General features: G+C 37.9%; 1 protein-coding gene across 4 annotated transcripts in view; it reads right to left on the bottom strand.

The window, feature by feature from the left end:
* ARHGAP15 (Rho GTPase activating protein 15) overlaps positions 1–18,242 on the bottom strand; it is a 332,079-nt gene that overhangs the window by 150,529 nt on the left and 163,308 nt on the right. For all 4 annotated transcript variants that reach the window (XM_068687083.1, XM_068687081.1, XM_068687084.1 and 1 more), the window contains 2 exons: positions 10,973–11,071; positions 9,006–9,132 (listed from right to left, as the gene is read on the bottom strand). In XM_068687083.1, coding sequence (XP_068543184.1) covers positions 9,006–9,132; positions 10,973–11,071 — 226 coding nt within the window. The remainder of the gene's footprint in view (positions 1–9,005; positions 9,133–10,972; positions 11,072–18,242) is intronic.

The raw sequence follows: 18,242 nt of genomic DNA on the forward strand, positions 1-18,242 counted from the left end.
TGTATCAGGAGAGCTATTTTCATACAAAAGAGAGAATTCTATTTCACATGGCTGTGAGATGACCTCATCTTGAACACCCATATGCAAGATATACAAATTGATACAGGGGCAGATTCAGAAAAGGGCTGTTGGAGATCATGAAAAAGAGGCAGCACCCTTTCATAGGAAAGACGACCACAAATCTTGTCTGGCTCAGTTAACAAAACAAACAGTAGAAAGACTATGACTGCTGTCTGTAACTCTATTTGGGATGGTGAACTTGAGAAGGAAAAGAACTGCTGAAAATAAAGAGCTAGCTAAATGCTGACATAAGAACACGATCCTACCATAAGTCCTTTTAGGCTAAAAATTAGAAGAATGTTTTCAGCTTGAAAACACTGAAGTTTTGGAACATCCTTCCAGCATGAGCAGAGGGGTAAAAGCATTACTACTGAATTTCATTAATTATGAAAGGAATCAAATGAAGTAGTTGTTTTCAAGAACAGGGGAATTGATTCAATGCTACAAAAAGTCTGTCTGAGGCAGATAATGCCATGTTACACTTTTCAATAATAGTAACGCAAGTGAATTCCTCTCGGGTGAATCCTGGGCACTCTTAAGACAATGGCCAATGGAATTAATTAAATGGAGCCAAATATTCTTGGTGGTGAGGGGAGCTGCTCATATGTCATAGTGTTCTCTTCACTGCCAATATTTAAAGCCAACTAGTTGGAGGCTTTTAGTTAATTGAGAAACAATATCGCATTTAACCCTTTGTCTTTCAGTGGTACAATTGCAGCAGCTCTGTGTCATGGGACAAGCAGACTTTTCTGCAGAACTGCATGTGCCTACAGCTTCTTACAAACTGGTCTTGTGCACCTACACAGGAGCTTGCCCTTAATTAGGAAGCTCTCTCATCCCTTACATAAGGATATATATCACACCTTCTGGTACAGCAAATGGGCTCTTTTATCATATGGACTCCATTACCTGTGGAAGATTCTCTGGTTAAAAAGTAGCACTGGTTATAAAGAAATCCCCCTTTTAAAGTGAAAAGGATTAGAAAAATATTTAATACCAGTGGAAGCTTTAAGCTCTCCAAGTACACACACCTCTAGTGTGCTTGTCCTCAACCTGTTTGGCACGTCAGCGGGCAGCTGGTGGAACAAATAGGAGATCCTACCAAGCACATTCATTGCTAAAGCTTTAATACACTCAATCCAGGAGACAATAACGTGGTTCCATCCATTACATTCATGTTTAAATATTTGGGATTAGAGGTCATAAATTAAATGAAATACATCCTCCAACCTGTAAGGTACAAACATTGAAATGATTTCTCCATTGGGAAAAAGGTGAGTCTGGGCAGTAAGTAATCCTATCTAGAGCCTGATTTATGGTCTTTCTAATTGAGCTTAATTTAGACTTTTATAACCTAAAAACCTCCTTATTCTGTCACATTCCTCCCGAAGTACCATGAGGATTGCATCTGGATTAGTTATAAATAGCAGTGAAACCTCAGAATACAATGTAGTCTGACAATCATTTTTCTGGCTACAAACTTGCAAGCAGGATAGTCATTTCAATAATTCCTATGAGAGGTATCAGCATTAGGCTCAGGGGAGTGACACAAAGCTGTGCTGACTCTTCTTTCCCAAGGAGCAAAGCTCAACAGTCCCTTTTGCTTGCTGTCTCCAAAGAAAGTGGGCTAAAATATTTCCTATTACAGTGTAAATGCCTGCATCTATTTAGCTGTATCCAGATATCAGGCTACATTCTCTTCCTGTGGAGGTGAAATACAGAGATGTAAAATAATGGAGATATTCTTGATGACACAGGTGATGGTGTGTCAAGCTGATATAACTGTATATGTATTGTATATTGTCTCAAACAAAATTCATGGTATGTAACACAGCATACACCTAACTACTTAACAATGTAAACATTTAGTAAGGAACTAGGAGACAGCACCAAACCAATGTGATTTTGGGCAGTTGGGCTTAAAAATGGTAAGAGCCAGAATGAATATTTTCACTCACATATCACAAGAGCTGACCCCAACAGCAGAACATGGAAGAGGCCAAACTGTTCAACTCCCAATGCCTAAAATGCTGATGTGCTGATCATGATTTCCTTGCGATTGCTTTTTCTGAAGCAATTGTCTGTTTGAATCAACCCCTACACATTTTTCCAAAATGCAGCTTTCTTAAACAGTGAGTCAGTGTGTGTAGTTCAGCAGGAAGAAACTTAGAGTAATCATGACTCTCCAGTCTCTAAATGCCCCCATATCAAATTTATCTTGAGTGCACACGTAGGAGTCTGTTTTGTTAAGAAAAAAAATATGGTGCCACTCTCTTCTTTGGCAACAAGAAGAAATATGGATTTGCAGCCCATTTTTTTTTTGTTGTTGTTTAAACTTAAGTCCTTCAGTAGTGTTTTGAACAAACCTAAAGAGATTTTAAGACAGACATTTTGTATTATAACATTCCCACGGGTCGTATGTATGATCGTCTTTACTAAAGCTCCTTTCAGTCCCAGTTGAATAAATATGCATTTTATTTCACTAATCTTGAAACAACAGGAATAAAGTTTACTCAGGTCTTTTATACCTCAGAGAACAAAACAAATACTACAAATCTTTAGAGAGAAAGGATATACAAAAGGGCTTGAGGTGAATGTTTCAAAGCAAATACTCTTTAAATGATGTGCAAATTATTTCAGCACTTGAACATGATTTATGAAAGGGGATTAGTCCACTGAAACAAGAACCCAGTTTAAACTGTTGGGTTTCAAAGTCAAAGATGAGAAGTGTTTGCTGGAAATGGCAGAAGAAACCAGATAGTAATCTATAGTGAGGATTTCTGATTGATTCTCTTTAACTAAATCTTCCATTAGCTATCACTGTCATTCATACCTAACCATAGTGGACAGTATAAAATACCTTCTTTTATGATGTGTTTCTCCATAAAAATGAAGTATGCAATAGCGATAATTAAGTAATAATGAGGTAATTAATAACTCAGTGACTAGCTCTCTATTTACTAGTATGCCCCATAAATGAGCACGAGGAATATGAAACAATTAAAGATTATCCAAGCTCAAACAGATAACTTTTACAGAGTTGTGTGTCAGTGAGCAGACCAATGAGCTACAGGTCACATCTATAATAATACATTATATTATATTGTAATATTCCCACATACTCTTCATGTAATGGGTAGGAGCTACTCTTAAGTACTATAAAAATGATCACTTTTATGTAATTGTAAAGATTAATAAGTGAGCTAACTTCTCATGGTTCTATAATGACCCTGCTGTTCTAGTAGGTAAAGGAAAATTTAATGATCCTGCTCAGATATGATTAATATCTAACTTTTTCCTGACTAAAAATCTGGACTTGGTTCAATAAAAATGAATTAAGTGAACATGCACTGATTTCCCTGCCAAACGTTTATATGGAACTTGGTTATGCCCAATTTGAAAATATGCTTTTTCAACCCAAATAGTAAACTCTGGAAGGATTTTGGAAAGTGAAGTAGAAATAAAACAAAGAATTAAGGAAACATTATAATATAATTGATGGAAAAAGGATATTCAAATTCAGGAAAAGTCCACATTTTTATCAGAACTTGTCATAGTCAGTTGTTATTTTGGGTGTGACATAATCTCCTTTTATAGTGACACAATTTGTTTCTGAATTTGGCATGTTTTGCTTCCAAAATCACAATATTATTACTTCTTTGTTGCTGAATCAGTATTTTCCTAAGCTTTAAGAAAGCAGAATACCTATAATAAATGTTGCAGAGAAACCTGAGACAAAAAATAAGGAAAAAATAGTATAGTCCCTCTAGTCCAAATGAATGCTCCTGCCCTCCATAAACACTGAGTTGCATTCTCTTTTTGTGTGCTTGTTCAGTATCTGAAGCTGACTGCAGTCCTGTCGATGCAATAAAAATAAATGCCAAATATACAAGCTGTAGAGTGACGAAATTAACATTGCAGTAGAAAGCTGCATATTTGCATATAGCTTGACTTTTCCTTTGTATTTTAATTGTTGGCGATAATGCAGCACTAAGATACATTACTATTTTATATTTCTTGGTTTTATTAAAAATAATAAAATTGACCTATACATAATGCTACCATTGTAAACTAAGAAGACTCCCTAAATAGCATCCTTTTAGCTTTGAAACTCACATCTAACTAAAATAAATGGGCTGTGATGGGGAAAGAAGCAAGCACCACACCAAGCCAGAAAGGGTTAAAGCTTTAGAGACTTCTCCCACTCTTTCCTCAAGTCCACTGAAAAACCAAAATGGTTTTCTGTCATTCCTTTTTGCTGTTGTTTTGTTTATTTATTTATTTATTTTTATTATTTTTTCCCCCTCACATTGTACAGTCTTAATTATCTAACAAACTACATTCAGAGATGATTCTGGATATGTTAGCAGTTACTTAAGAATATTTACATGCCATGCTTCAAGTTTCAAAATTCAGCCCTCTGAAGCAAAGAAAACTAAATGAAACGAGAAAAGCAACTTTTGGCAATTTTAGAGCACACATAGCCCTTGGTTAAAAGCTAGGCATGGGGTTCATTACTTAACCAAAAGATTTTATAGAGCAAAAAATTGCAAAAAAAGTGCACTACAAAAACGCACCTCTGAATGCAAATCAAAACTATGAACCAGAAGATGTTATAATATATATATATTTATATTTATATATATTTAATTAAAAAGAAGCTGGGAGGCATACCCACACATTCCCGTGTGGTCATTCCATGGGGAAGCTTGTGAGCTAGCAGCACAGAGCTTCCCCTTTGGGACTAAAAAGGCCCATGACTCCTGGTTGAAAGTGCAAGAGGAATTTAGGTAAGCAAAATATCATTATTTGAGTTGGCCGGTGGCCAGGGTGGCTAACACCCCGATCCTAACGAAGAGGGGAAAGGAATCCCAAGCCTGCTGTTTAATATGCATGACATGTCGGCTTTGCTGTCAACTTTTCCTTCCACCCCCTGCTTTGTCTGCTTTTTCCACCTGTTGCAACTTGTCCTCATCCAGGCTGAGAGCTTGCTGGGGCAGGAATTGTCTTACTTTGGTGTCGCATTGTGTCCGGCACAATGACACCCCGATCCCCAACTACTCTTACTGAGGCTCTAAAGACATCATGAATAACAATAACACTGTGCAGCCCATAAAGACTTTCCTTTTTACTGATATATATATATATATATATATATATAATAGCATGTATACATACATTTTAAATCTTGACACTGTAATTGTGGCTCTCTAAGCTAGAATTCAAATATGGAGGAGGTTTTTCCAGGATCCGTCACACTGCTGCATTACTAACCACCGGATTTTCAGTAAAGTGTTCTTGAAGATAAGAAAAATATGCGAGTAGAAACAATAAAAATAATGCAATTCAATCTTATCAATTCAGGCAGTTCCAGCTTTTATGTGGCAAACAAGGAGATCAAATTGCATTTATCTAATATCACAGATTTTTTAAATGTCTAAAATATTTAATTATTTTGCTTTGGCAACCTAAAGCTGAGGAACAGATTACTGTTCCCACTACATAAGGAAATAACTGACAACAATTAGTATTTATTCTTGTTGCTTTTGTAATAAAAATAGAATTCCATCACTTTCAAGGAAACCTAAAATATTAATAAGAATGTGATGAACTGAGTAAATGTGACGCCATAAGGAAATGATGGAGAACAGGTTGGAAATATAGTGCTTTGGGAATGTATTGCATTATCAAGCTTGTGATTGTGCATTTTGACAAGAGCAGCCCTCAGATTGATACGGTAGCCAAAGGGCACTCTTCCTACTGCACAGCCGTTTGTTTCCGTCTGGAAAAGGGGGAGGAGAGGAGAATTGATCCCCTCCGACAATCGATAGTGACTCAAGCCCCGGCTCTTCCACAAGAGGTCACTCCTGAGTGACAAAATTCCCAGAGAATGGCCAAAATGCAAACCAGAAAGAAACCATGGACAGAAAAAGCAGCACCGAGCATAACAGAGAGCATAGTGTTGGTTTTGCCACCTACACTATGACTCTTCTGGCAGCTCCTGCAGTCCATACACAAAGGAAGGTCTTCCATTTTTTGGATACCTCCACGGCTTCTGGGACACTTGTGATGCACATATACTCCCTACCTACCACAGGCTGTTACAGAGCCTCTATTCTCATTCTAACCCCACTGCCCCACTTTCATGTGATAAAATTAATATGGCAGGCTGGTCACCAGCAAACCCTATTATAATTGGTACTAATTACTATTCAGTTTTTTTTTTGGCAACCTAAGGAAAAAAAAAAAAAAAAAGATAATGAAATCACTTGGAAATTACGAAGTCTAGCACCAGTTTTTAAAAAATTTCTTCACATGGAAAGGAGCAGTGGAGCAAGGCAGGTTTCTTGCACCAAATGTATGGTGGAGATTGCTAGGTGAAAAGAGTGTTTTTCCTGACTAGGCACTATCTTCATAAATTAAATGAGTGAAATAGTTGTCATTGTAAAATAAAGAGCAATCTCCTTCCATCCCTTTGAAAGTGGGATCACACTTTTAGATATTTTGGTAACATTTCCCAAGGCCATCCTTGGTTACTTCTTAGCCCAAGAAAATTTCAATTAAAACATGAATTGAATCCACACTGGATGAGAAGCCACTGAAAAGCTGCATGACCAAGAAGACAGACATTGTGTGAACTTTGGAAATTGAGTCTGGCAGTTTAAGCCCAATTTTCAATGAAATCAGTGTCTACAACTCAAAAAGCATAACTGAGAACTACCATTTGTCCTCACAGTTTAAGCAGAAGCAATTAGGATTAAACATAAAAAAATAAAAAATCCTACTACCTTGTCTCTAGGAGCAGTCTCCCCAATTTTAAATTAAAGAATAAATCATTGGAATGCTTTAAGCAGAATATACCTGTCCTCTATATACTTGTGCTGCTAAAAAAGACCAACAGCACAGCAGTATCTAGTCTAAAACTGGACATCTTTTGCAGCCCTTAAATGCAGAGTAGGAAAATACAAATGAGTGAGCTGTCTGAATATTTCATTAAAGATTACTGGCGGTGGTGGTGGCCTGCTAACACACATCACTTGCTTGTCTTTCGTGCTAAACTGGAGGAGTTTTAAGCCATCTTTTAAAAATCTCCTTTGTCTGGATTCAGCATTGGCAGCAGTCAATAATATAAGAGCACTATAAAATTATAAAATCGTTAAACTTTACAAGAACTTTATAAACACACTTGCAGATATTGCACATATCTTCTCTGTGCTCTGCAGTCAAACTGGACAATGAAACGACCACCTGTTAACTGCTAACAATGTGTCATTACCAGTTCTCATGCCTTTTTAAAGCAATTTTGGCTCTAGCTGCCGATAATTCTGGCTACGATACTTGTGTGAACATTAAGGGCACAGAAAGCCAAAGGCAGAAAACTGACAATACAGTTTGTGCTTAGACTACTAATAAGTAAGTGAATAATATGATTTTTCTAATTCCACATAATTACTTGATCTCGAGGGGCCAAAAAAGTTCTGAATACATATTTCAGAACGATCCAAGCTACAGTGTTTAGATACAAGCTTCGATTCACTGAGATTTCACAACAGATAATTTCACATTTTTTAATAGTTTAAATAGCCTTGAACAAAACAGAGGTTACTCATAATTCTCTAAGGTTTGAAAAGAAACGTAGAGTAAGTCTATGCCACTGCTCGTATTCACTTTTTCTGTTTTGTCTGACAAATTATCATTTAAAGATATGTGAGAAGTCAAAATAAATAAATAAAAATGCCCCAAGTGATAAGACAGTTTATGAGCATTTTGCTATTAGCTACAATGTGAGCAGAATCAGGCCCTCCAAACTTACCATGCTCTCAAGTCTTATTTTTTCTTCCTTTGAGAAATGCAATGTAATACACAGCAGAAAGATATTGGGACAATTTTTCACAAGCCACATTCAAGCTTCTTTATATTTTACAATAGAAAGAGAAACCTTAAAAAAAAAATAAAAATCTCCAAGATGACAGGAAAACAACAATAAAAAAGCTTTGGTCTGCAAAAAGAGACTATTTAATGAATCTCTGTATTTGTGTGTGTATATGCATGTGTGCATATATTTATGATTATGTGGATAATTATCATTAAAAATAGCTATGTTTGGGTGTTCTCTATGCAACTCTTTTCCTAACATCTAACACTTTGATCCTGCACTGAAATGTGTGCAGGCATATTCCTGCACAGACCTTCAGCACCTATAGGTATCTTGTACCAGCATGTGGGGCTAAAGCTGTCACGGTGCTTACATTAGCAGCAGTATGTGACTCCTGCCAAACAAAGAAGAAAAACAAAGATCCAGGAGAGAGGGTGAAATTAACAAATGCTGAGAGAGTGATTTGGGATCACCACCAGCTCCTGCTGCCCACCGTACCGCAAACACCTCAAAACGAGCTGGAACCGGAAAGTCTCAGTGGACTGATGCCCCTACCAGTTTTAGATCACTTTCTTTTCTAATCATACCAACATAAATCAATCTCAATCCCTAAAATTTACTTTCCATAAAATTATAGATACATCCCTGATTGTTGGCGAGAGAGGATATGCCAGGTCTTTCAGCAATTCAGTGTATAAATATATAACAGACAAAATTACTCTAGCAATTTGAGGTATTTTACTAAAATGGAAACAAAGCAACTGCAATAGACCATTAGCATAGGACTCATGTTGCTTATTTTTTAAAATAAATGGCTTGAATAAATGTCTTTTCTCCTAAACAAATATATTTTGTTTAGGAGGGAATGTCACCCTTTAAAAGTATGGAGCTAGTAACTGTCTTTACTTAAATGCAAGTTATGTATATCAGCACAGAACACATTCAGCTTTACAATTCTCAGTGATCTTCCTTACATTCTGTATGTAATAAAAATTATCTTACCCTATAATGGCACAGTTATTTTAGAAAGGGGAAAAAAGAATAAAATCAGAAAGGAAAAAAATCTTACTTAAAGATTTTCTGTGCTCAGGCTTTGGTTCTTTGGATTCGGTGTCTAAGCTATTCAGTAATTCGATGCTGGAGGATCTTTTGAGTTTGAACTCCAAATTTCTCGATGTGCAACTCCGTTCTTTTGGCTGGGGAAAGAATATATATATGTCTGCTTTTAATAAAATTATTATTTGTAAGAATGAAGCAAGAGATTACAGAATGCCAGTACAGAATCAGAAACTAATAGACACAGCAAGTGATGCAGTGAGTATATAATTTAAGGGAAGTGTAATGCAAAATTTGTCATATGGCAGAGCTTTTATGCCCCTGACAGACTGATCTTAATTTCTGAGATAAATTCCCATTTAAGTAAGGAAAACAAAAGGCCTGCTTCTTTAGGCCTTAGAGACCAAAATGATTTCCACATTGTAGGCTATTTCCAAATTAGTGCAAAGAGGAAGGTTGTTTAAGTAGCCTTTCTGTTTTAGATATTCATGGTAAATGTTCTTTCAAACACAATTGTTTCAAACATCTGTACAGATCTAGGGTTGAACTCTGCTGGTATAAGCATGGGGAAGAACAGGGGACTTTGCTGCTGCTCTAATTCACTGGCATACGAAGTGACAATTAGGGACCATTAGTGGTCCCAATTTTAATCAAGAGCAGAAGAAAACAAAGGAGGGAGACCCTATTTTGGCTGGTCACACACCTCTTTCCACGGCATGTGGCCAGGTGAGATTTGCAATCCCAATGGTGGGGAAAGCTACAAGGCTTTCTGCACAAATTCAAAGTTTTAAAACCAGAACAAATGGCATGGGTGAAGCTGTCGGTGAGTGCTGCTGGGTTAGTCCTGTCCTGTCCTGGGCACAGAGCAAGGATGATACCCTGGTACTCTTGCTCTGCTACATGCTGTTGTGGCTCACTCTGCACTCAAAGCTGCTGAAGCCATGAGTTCACCTCTTTGTGGAGCTGCACTAAAGAAATAATCAAGTCTATTAGATGTTTAGCTGAATAACACGCCAAAAAAAAGAGTGCTTTGAGTCTCCATGGAAAACTCCACCCCAAAATCTTCAGTGGGATATCAATATCCTCGCATACCCAATGAAATGCACAATATGAAGACATACATCATCAGATCAAACTTTCCTTGGCTGATTATAGCCTCAGGGTAATATAATGTTTGCAGTTCTTTAAGGAAACAGTAGCCCTGCTCAGGTTAACCCTTTCCACAAGATTGAGTCTGCCCTCACTGCCAATCCCATTTCAGCAAAATGTTTGAAAAATGCAAGAAATTGGGGTATTTTTCTCTCACCAGATTCTTCAGTGAACAAGGGAAGTCAGTGCCCTCTAAAAAAATATGTTCTTGGAGCAGGCAGAGATAGAAGGGAGACATTTGGAATTTGTACTGAGAGTGGCAAAAAAAGAAAGAAAAAGCTACAGCTGAATCTGGTTTGGTAATTAAAAACTGTTTTAATAAAATGCAGCCCTGCTTACTTCTAGTAGAAAACCCCCAGCCTTCCTGGGAGAATAACAGCAATCAGTTACAAAGGAATATTATTTGCTAGTGTTATTCTTGTGAATAAGTAATACAAAAATTCATAAAAGGCTCAAATGTATTAATAGTTCTATTGAAGATTATATACTGTAGGCTGCATAAACAGAAAATGCAAAAATTCATTAGTTATTAAGTGCTTGTGTGCTTTTACAACCCTCAGCAAACCAACGTCCTTGTTATTTCAGAGAAATAAATGTAGCGTTGCATTTCAAGGCAAGAATCAAATGACATTTTAGTTCAACAACCTTGTTTATCTGACATTTTTGGGTAGATTTGCATACATATTTTTGTATCCTTCTGATAAAGGAATGTCTAGCTAGCTGCTAGCTGCTAGCTGCTGACTGCCTAAAACCTGCAGAGATGCCTAAGCAAATGAAGTTGAAATTGCTACATCTTAATTAATAAAGGTAACAGCCAAAACAAATACATACCAATCTGTCAATTGCATTTTTGATAGCGTGGAACCAATCCAATATGAGAAAGTCGATATCCGACTGGAGGAGGAACTCATTTCCTGACACTGTCGTGATCTGGGGGAGGGATGGGCAAAGACAGGTAAGTACAGCACACAGGACAGATGATTTTCTGCAGTTTTCTCCACTACGCACCCGAATGCTTCCCTTTGTATTGATAATTATCTCCTGGAGTTACCGAGGAGTTTTGAACCTCTGTCTGAAAGCTGTTTAGGATATGTCACAACAAACGAGATATTGTCTCGGCAGTGCAACCACCAAACACAAATAGTGCAAAAATAACGATAATGTGACAAAAGTTGAGAAAAGCCAGGAAACTCAATACGATAGACGGTTCAAATGTAAATCAAAGCATTCTGGAAAGAAATGAATGCAATGTGAGAATTAATTCCTGTTATTTTCAGTTTGCATTTCTATTCTGGTATTATTATTTTATATCTGATTCCTCTATCCTTGAATTTGCACATTTATTATGTACCTGTGATCCCAGAGTCCACTTCCAAGTATTTTGGTGAAATTAATAGTCACTGTTTTTAACATAAAGAAAATTACCATCTAAGATGGCTGTAGCAAAGTAATTAGGAGCCCATTTATCAGGAAAAAAAAATCCCCAGTTTGTCTGAATAGAAGTTTATTTACATTTTTGACCCCCACACTGGGAATATTTATCAAAAGCATATTCATTCCCCTGATAACACTGTTTCCCTGCCTAACAATATTTGGTGGAAATATGCATGCATATTCTGCTGGTCTGAACTTCAGTAAACCACCGTGAAAATAATGATACATCACTTTCATGATTTTATTTTATTTTATTTTTTTACTAAGTTTTCACCAAAGCAGATCTCCTATTTTACAAAGTGGGTTGAAAGGGCCATTTTACAGACAGCACAACTGAGGCATGAAGCTGCACCGTGGGTTATTCAGCAGTGCCCTGGCCCACGTGGCTGCGGATGTGGGGCAGAGCATCTCTGCCCACCTGCAGACAAGCGACTGGAGTTACATCTCCCCCACATCCTGCAAGATGCAGGATCTCACCCTGCCCACTCTCCAAACCAGCTGGGCACCCATCAGCAATGAAACCAGACCTTTTTTAAAAAAAATATTGTTATTATTTTGTTATTAAGCGTTTCCTGTGCAAACCTAGGTAGCTTTCGGATTGCACGCTCAGGTTTCAGTGCTTTGGGACAAAGATTCAGTCTTCTCATTAATCTGCTCATCAGGGCACGCTATTTCTCAGCACCAAAACCTGTTCAGGTCTCTCTCAGGGAACAGCTGAGCGCTGCGGTTTCTCTCTGAAGTGAGCGTGAGGAAAAGCAGAGCAGAGCCATTAGGACCTGGCACAGCCTATTTACTTAAATTGAGCAACCTGAGGTGCTACTGTTTCACTGCATCTGCCTGTGTCCAGAGTTTTTAGCACACAAAAGAAACTTCCCGCATCTTTCTGAAAACTGAAATACTACCAGGAAAAAAAAAAAAAAAAAGGGGAAGAAAAAAAAAGACAAAACAGCTTAATGTTTCATTAATTGTCCTATAACCCTCCCGTTATTGAGGAAATGCCTGTAAGGAAGGTTTCCAAAGTCATCAGCATTAAGGAAAATCCCGTCAGCGCAGCTCCAGCGGAGACATCCTGTGAGAGCGCTGCAGAGATTGTGGGAATGGGCTCCCAGCGCTGGCTCGGGAGCCTGCCTGCCTGCCTGCCTGCCTGCAGATGTTCCCAGCCCCATCCAGCCCCGCTCCGGCCCTTCAGGAGCAGACCTCCAGCCTCTCCATTGTTCACCGGGCGCATGGGAGAGCCGGTGACGTGGGAAACTGGAACTCTGCTACCAGTCCTCTGCCTCAATGCTAAGCACTGCTCATGTGCTATCCATTCACTTTATCAAAAGAGAAAAAGAAAAAAAAAATGCCCAAATTCAACTTTAGGTAAGTAGTTAAACGAGGTGACCTCCAGATATGTGCCCAGTTCACACTGCGAGTTTTGGGATTGAAGCATTATTACCTTATATCACAATTTATTAATGTATACACACAGATATGAATTAGACTAAACACAGGCAACAATTCAATCTAATGCCTCTATCCCAGTATAAACAAATCATTATTAAAATTATAAAATGGAATAACAGTTTCAAAGTAAAAGCAACATATATAATTAGATTTACTGTATTTTGAAGGCTTAAAAGGGACACAACATAGTTCATTCTTCCGTTCAGCAAATTCAGGCTTTATGAAAATACAAGCATTCAGCACTGCATAAACATTTGTACTGTATGATATGCAAAAGAGATACTCCATTACTAACAAGACCAAAGCAAAATACATGTTGAAAGTTTCTTTGTCTGAATGTGTTATTTTGATAATCATATATTATCAGTGTTTTATGAGCAAATCTGTAAAAACAGATCATAGCACTGAGGGAAGAGAATTCATTTAAAATATAGTTTCTGTAAGATATAGTTCAAGTCCTTTTCTTTCTTTCCTCAGACTAATCTTCAGAGTAACTAGACAGTTTCAAGAAGACTGCTACTGCTCTCTACAGTTTAAATGCATCCACTCCTTAATTACAGTCAGTAATTGACTTTGTTCTGCTCCATTCCAGTCATTCACAGGAAAGCAGTTCCAAAGGCTTTGGCTGGTAAATCCCATTTAATGTGCAGGTTTCCTATCCCACTTTTATATATTACCTCCTTAGGATTTCTGATAAATGGTTCTTGGAAGGGATTGCTAAACCATATTTGCACTTTGAACAATCGAATTTTCAACACCCTTGGGAAAAGACATCAGTAAAGAATGCTAGCTTTGAGTAAACCTTGTGATTGAACAATTTATGATCACAGCCCTAAATGATGTATAACTAACAACAAGCATAAATTTTTCAATATTAAGGCGTGCTAACACACCGTCTCTGTAACAGACACTGCTGAAATAAACAGAGGGACTGGAGAAAAAATGAAAGACAAATAAAATAAAATAAAAGGGAGAAAGAAAATGAAGTGCTCTAGATAGAGCTGCCAGTCTCCATTGTGCCAGGTGCTCCATTTATTTCAGTATTTCCTGAAATCCCTCTCTTATCGTTTTTGCAAGGGCTACAGTCCGGAATTAGCATGACCTTACCAGGCAGAATTGGGATGCCACTGTCAGCACTAAATAAACGAGGAATGACAACTGGCACCAGCCCTCTTGTTTTCAAAGGGTGTGCCCTTTGAGTTGCTTAGAGTGGGGGCAGGACTCCAGGACTCCTTCTTTCTTGCTTTAGTACCTTGGAAAAATCCCTTCACAGGCTGAATCCTTCCTCCTGAGCAGTTTTACAATGAGCTGTAGTCCTGCTGTTTGGCATTGACCATCTGCAAACATCGGCTCACCGCAGGTAAATGTGTGTTACATTCAATGCCCTGCCAGGCTGCCAGCAAAGTGTGGAAAGTCGGAGGCAGGTGTGAAACAATTTTGTAATACCCTACTTGTGGCTTACTAAGGATTTCTCTTGTCATCTTATACAGCTGCAAACGTAGGGGTGGGCTTGCTTTGCATGTCACCATAGGTTGTAAGCAACAAGATCCTATGTTTCTAAACAAAACAATGCCTATATATCTGATACTTTATTTTTTCAATTCCATTACCATACATAAATGCCCTATATCCTATCCATGATCAAGGGTTCCCAAAAATTCTACAAATCTTACATTTTTCCTGTGCTAGGTTGTGCTGTGGGACATGCTACATGCCATGCATGGCTGCATTTCTCCAGGACTTCCAAACCTTTACAGCTCACTTGGTTCACCTCTTTTTTTATGTTTTACCTCAGAGATTCTCCCCTTTCCTGGCATTCCCACACCAGCAGAACACATAAAAGTGCCCTGGAATAAGCTCAGGGGCTTCATAGCCTTCCTACAAACGTCAGACGAGGGACTATTGCACTGCTGTGATAAAACCATCCTTCATGGCATCCCCCTGGTTCTTTACCAGTATATATTCCTACAGACACATTTGTTTCTTACATTTGTTTTAGCTGCAGAACAGGGATGGAGGCAATTTTAGCAATCCTACTGATAGGCACTCTATGGAGATATCGAAAAGGGCGAAAAATTCACACAGCAAAACAAAAATACAAAACCGTATTATTGATTCACTCACTTCAAAGTGTACTTATGCATCTCTGGTGACTGCAACTATTATTTGCAGTGATTAACTATTTTCAGACAATGCCGAGCACAAACTTTAATACAGGAAGTGGAGAACCCTACGGGGAAGGAGAAATGCAGCAAAAACACTTCAGAGTCTCTCCTCTGCAATGAAAGAGCATGGAGTGAGCAGCTTGGGAAGTGTATGGTTCACGTACGGCTTGTGTATGGCTCACATATGGCCACCAAGAAACCACCACACAGTTCTTATTTCAGCCAAATACTGAAACAAGAGAGTGCTCAACTCCCTCTGAACGTGGGACATCCTGAAAAAATCCCGGATTGTGGAGGTAGGTCTTCGAATAACCTACCCCAACAGTCCGGCGATGGATTATTGGACACTTCTGAACCGTGGAAACCCTACACAAATGGTAAATCCAGCGCAGAATTCAGTGCAGAAAACTTAAATTTTGATGTCACCCAGGAGTTCCACAGCTTGTGGTAAACACTACGTGAGTTAAACTTGGATTGACAGATACCTCTGCATGCAGAAACTCAATAAAATGTGTTCCTCTTGTTGCACTGTGCATGGGGATTGCTGCCCTTGATATACGTAGGAAAAAAAGGAAATGTGAATTGTTGGAGCATTTCTAGCTCAAAAGCTAACACTCTTCCCCCTTCCCACTGCTCCCTTCATCTCACCTTGCTTCTTACAAGTTTTTCTTTTGATCATGTTAACCATCCTGATTCCCATAAAAGAGAGGAATCTAGGTTTTTCCTCCATATCCCTGAGATATTTTTGCAGGATGGGGTCTGGCCACCCAGTCTACTTAACACAGGGCACGACACACTCCATCTGCATGCCAGACACCAGGGCTGGTATTAAAAATAAAATAATTAATTTAAATATATATATATATATTAATATATATATATATATAAATATATATATATATATATATATATAAAGATACTAAACTGGGAATTTTCACTCTCCTTTTCTAAATGTTCTTAAAAAATAATCTTTAGAATATAATGTAGCTTGAGAATAAATGCATAAAACATAGAAACTCATGTGTCCACACCCAGAGCAGAAATAAAATTAATTAAAGTTTGGAGACACTATGCTCCTTAGTGGTTTAATTAACTGGATTTGAATTAAACAGGGACAGAGATATGTAAGTTTTTAAAAACATGTCAAAAGTCAAACTGCATTTCTGGAAGTTGATCTCAAATTCTTTCTCACAGATAATCCAGTCTCTTGGCCATGTTTATGCTGAAAGACGGAGCGGCAGAGACGATAAATAAAATATCTCTCTGTGCTGCACTGCATTGAACTGAGATTCTAATATTCAAGACATGCAAATAGCAGAAAACAAAAGGATTGTTATTCAGCTGCATTATATCCATACTGCATTACATATCCATTATATGATTCAGCTTCTCCAGTGGAGGTAGTCATGTTTATGCTGCTAGTTAAGTTACTTAAAGGACTCTAAGATGTTTACGACTACCAAAGAAATTTCATTATCAAGCAGATTGTCTGTCTCATGTTACAGTCTGGCTTTACCGATCTAGCAGTCCTTTGCATGTCGAGCAAAGTTAACATTGAAGCGAGGGGGAAATATCAGCTTGGAAGAAAAGGTCTTCAACCAATGTTTCCAAAAAAATGATATTTGTTAAAACATTTTGTGAGAAAGTATCTGCCTTGTGTTCCCAATGTTGCTAGATGTTAAGTAAATATATGCTGATTGCAAAAAAGTTGCTTTGGCAACTCTCTTATTAAAATGCATTTGTAACCCCCATCTGTCATGAAAGTTTTGAAAAGTTTGTTTACTTTGGATAGCCGCCTTATCCAGGGTTACCCCAGCATACAATGATAGCAGTCTTCAGAAGTTGTGTGAGGAACAAGCCACTGGGGATCCATTTTTGTTTTAATTGGCACACACAAACACTTTTCTGGTCTGTCAAAAAGATCAAGCTAATATGCATGGCGGGTGTTATATTCTCAGCTTTTGGGAGTAGTAAAGCTCCCTTTATTTAAGTAATTTAAATGATAGACTGCAAAAACTTTGCAAGTCAGAAAAATGTTTTATACTTTCTTTGGGAATATTTGTTTTAAGCAACAGAAAATGTTCTACATATCTAAAGATGTTGAACCTTATGTTATAATTACCCTGTTTCTTCTGACTCTGTAAAAATTACTGTGAAAACCAAGCATTGCAAAGAGGCAACAAACAGATCCTGTGTTTTCACAACTTCCACACTATTAGCAACTGTAAGACCAGTCGCTGCCAGATGTTTACAAGATATGTCTTCAATTGTCTTGCCTTGTGGCATGACTGATTTGCACGTCCATTCTCTGAAAATGCTCATGGGGTCATGGTACCAAAGCAACCAGCTTACACAAATAATTTGCTTTTTAATGATTTTAGTCTAATGTTTGGGGTATGCATGTATATATCAATGGCTCTGAAGTGGATTCAACACCCTGAATTCTAGGGACAAACTTCCACACTTCCACAAAATAACTTGGTTTGTTTTTTTTTTGTTTTTTTTTTTTTTTTTTTAAATGAAACTGTATTGCACCAGTGATGAGCAAATGTATTTATTTTTTTTTTCCTGTTGAATTTCTAGGACTGAGCTCTTCAACATACTATAGCAGTAAAATAATGAACTCTGGGACTGTTAAGAAGAAAAAAAGATCTTTGAGCCTAATGCTTCTCTTCTGCTGTGCAATGATCTCATAGTATATACCAGTTCTTATTGAATTGCACTAATATTAGTGAGGAGAGAATCAGGTCTTCTCTCTGCATTATAAGGCAAATCTGACTGCCTGTGAAGAATCTCAGAAGCAGAGGAACTGATTTATGCCATTTGCAAGGAAGACACTTAACAGAAAGGAGGCCATAATTAAAGCTGATTAGGCCCCAACAGACCAAACCTCCTTCTTGGGCCTGAAGAGGAGATTAGACTGGAGAGTCCTAGAGGTCCAGTGCTCTGCCAGAGGGTAGCAGGATGCTTTTAAGGAACAGGTGGGCATTCTCCCTTTTTCACCTACCGGTCTTATTTCTTCCTTCCCTTACAGATGTGTGAAAATAAAACACATG

This window comes from Anas acuta, chromosome 6 (genome assembly GCF_963932015.1).
Source record: "Anas acuta chromosome 6, bAnaAcu1.1, whole genome shotgun sequence".
NCBI lineage: Eukaryota > Metazoa > Chordata > Aves > Anseriformes > Anatidae > Anas > Anas acuta.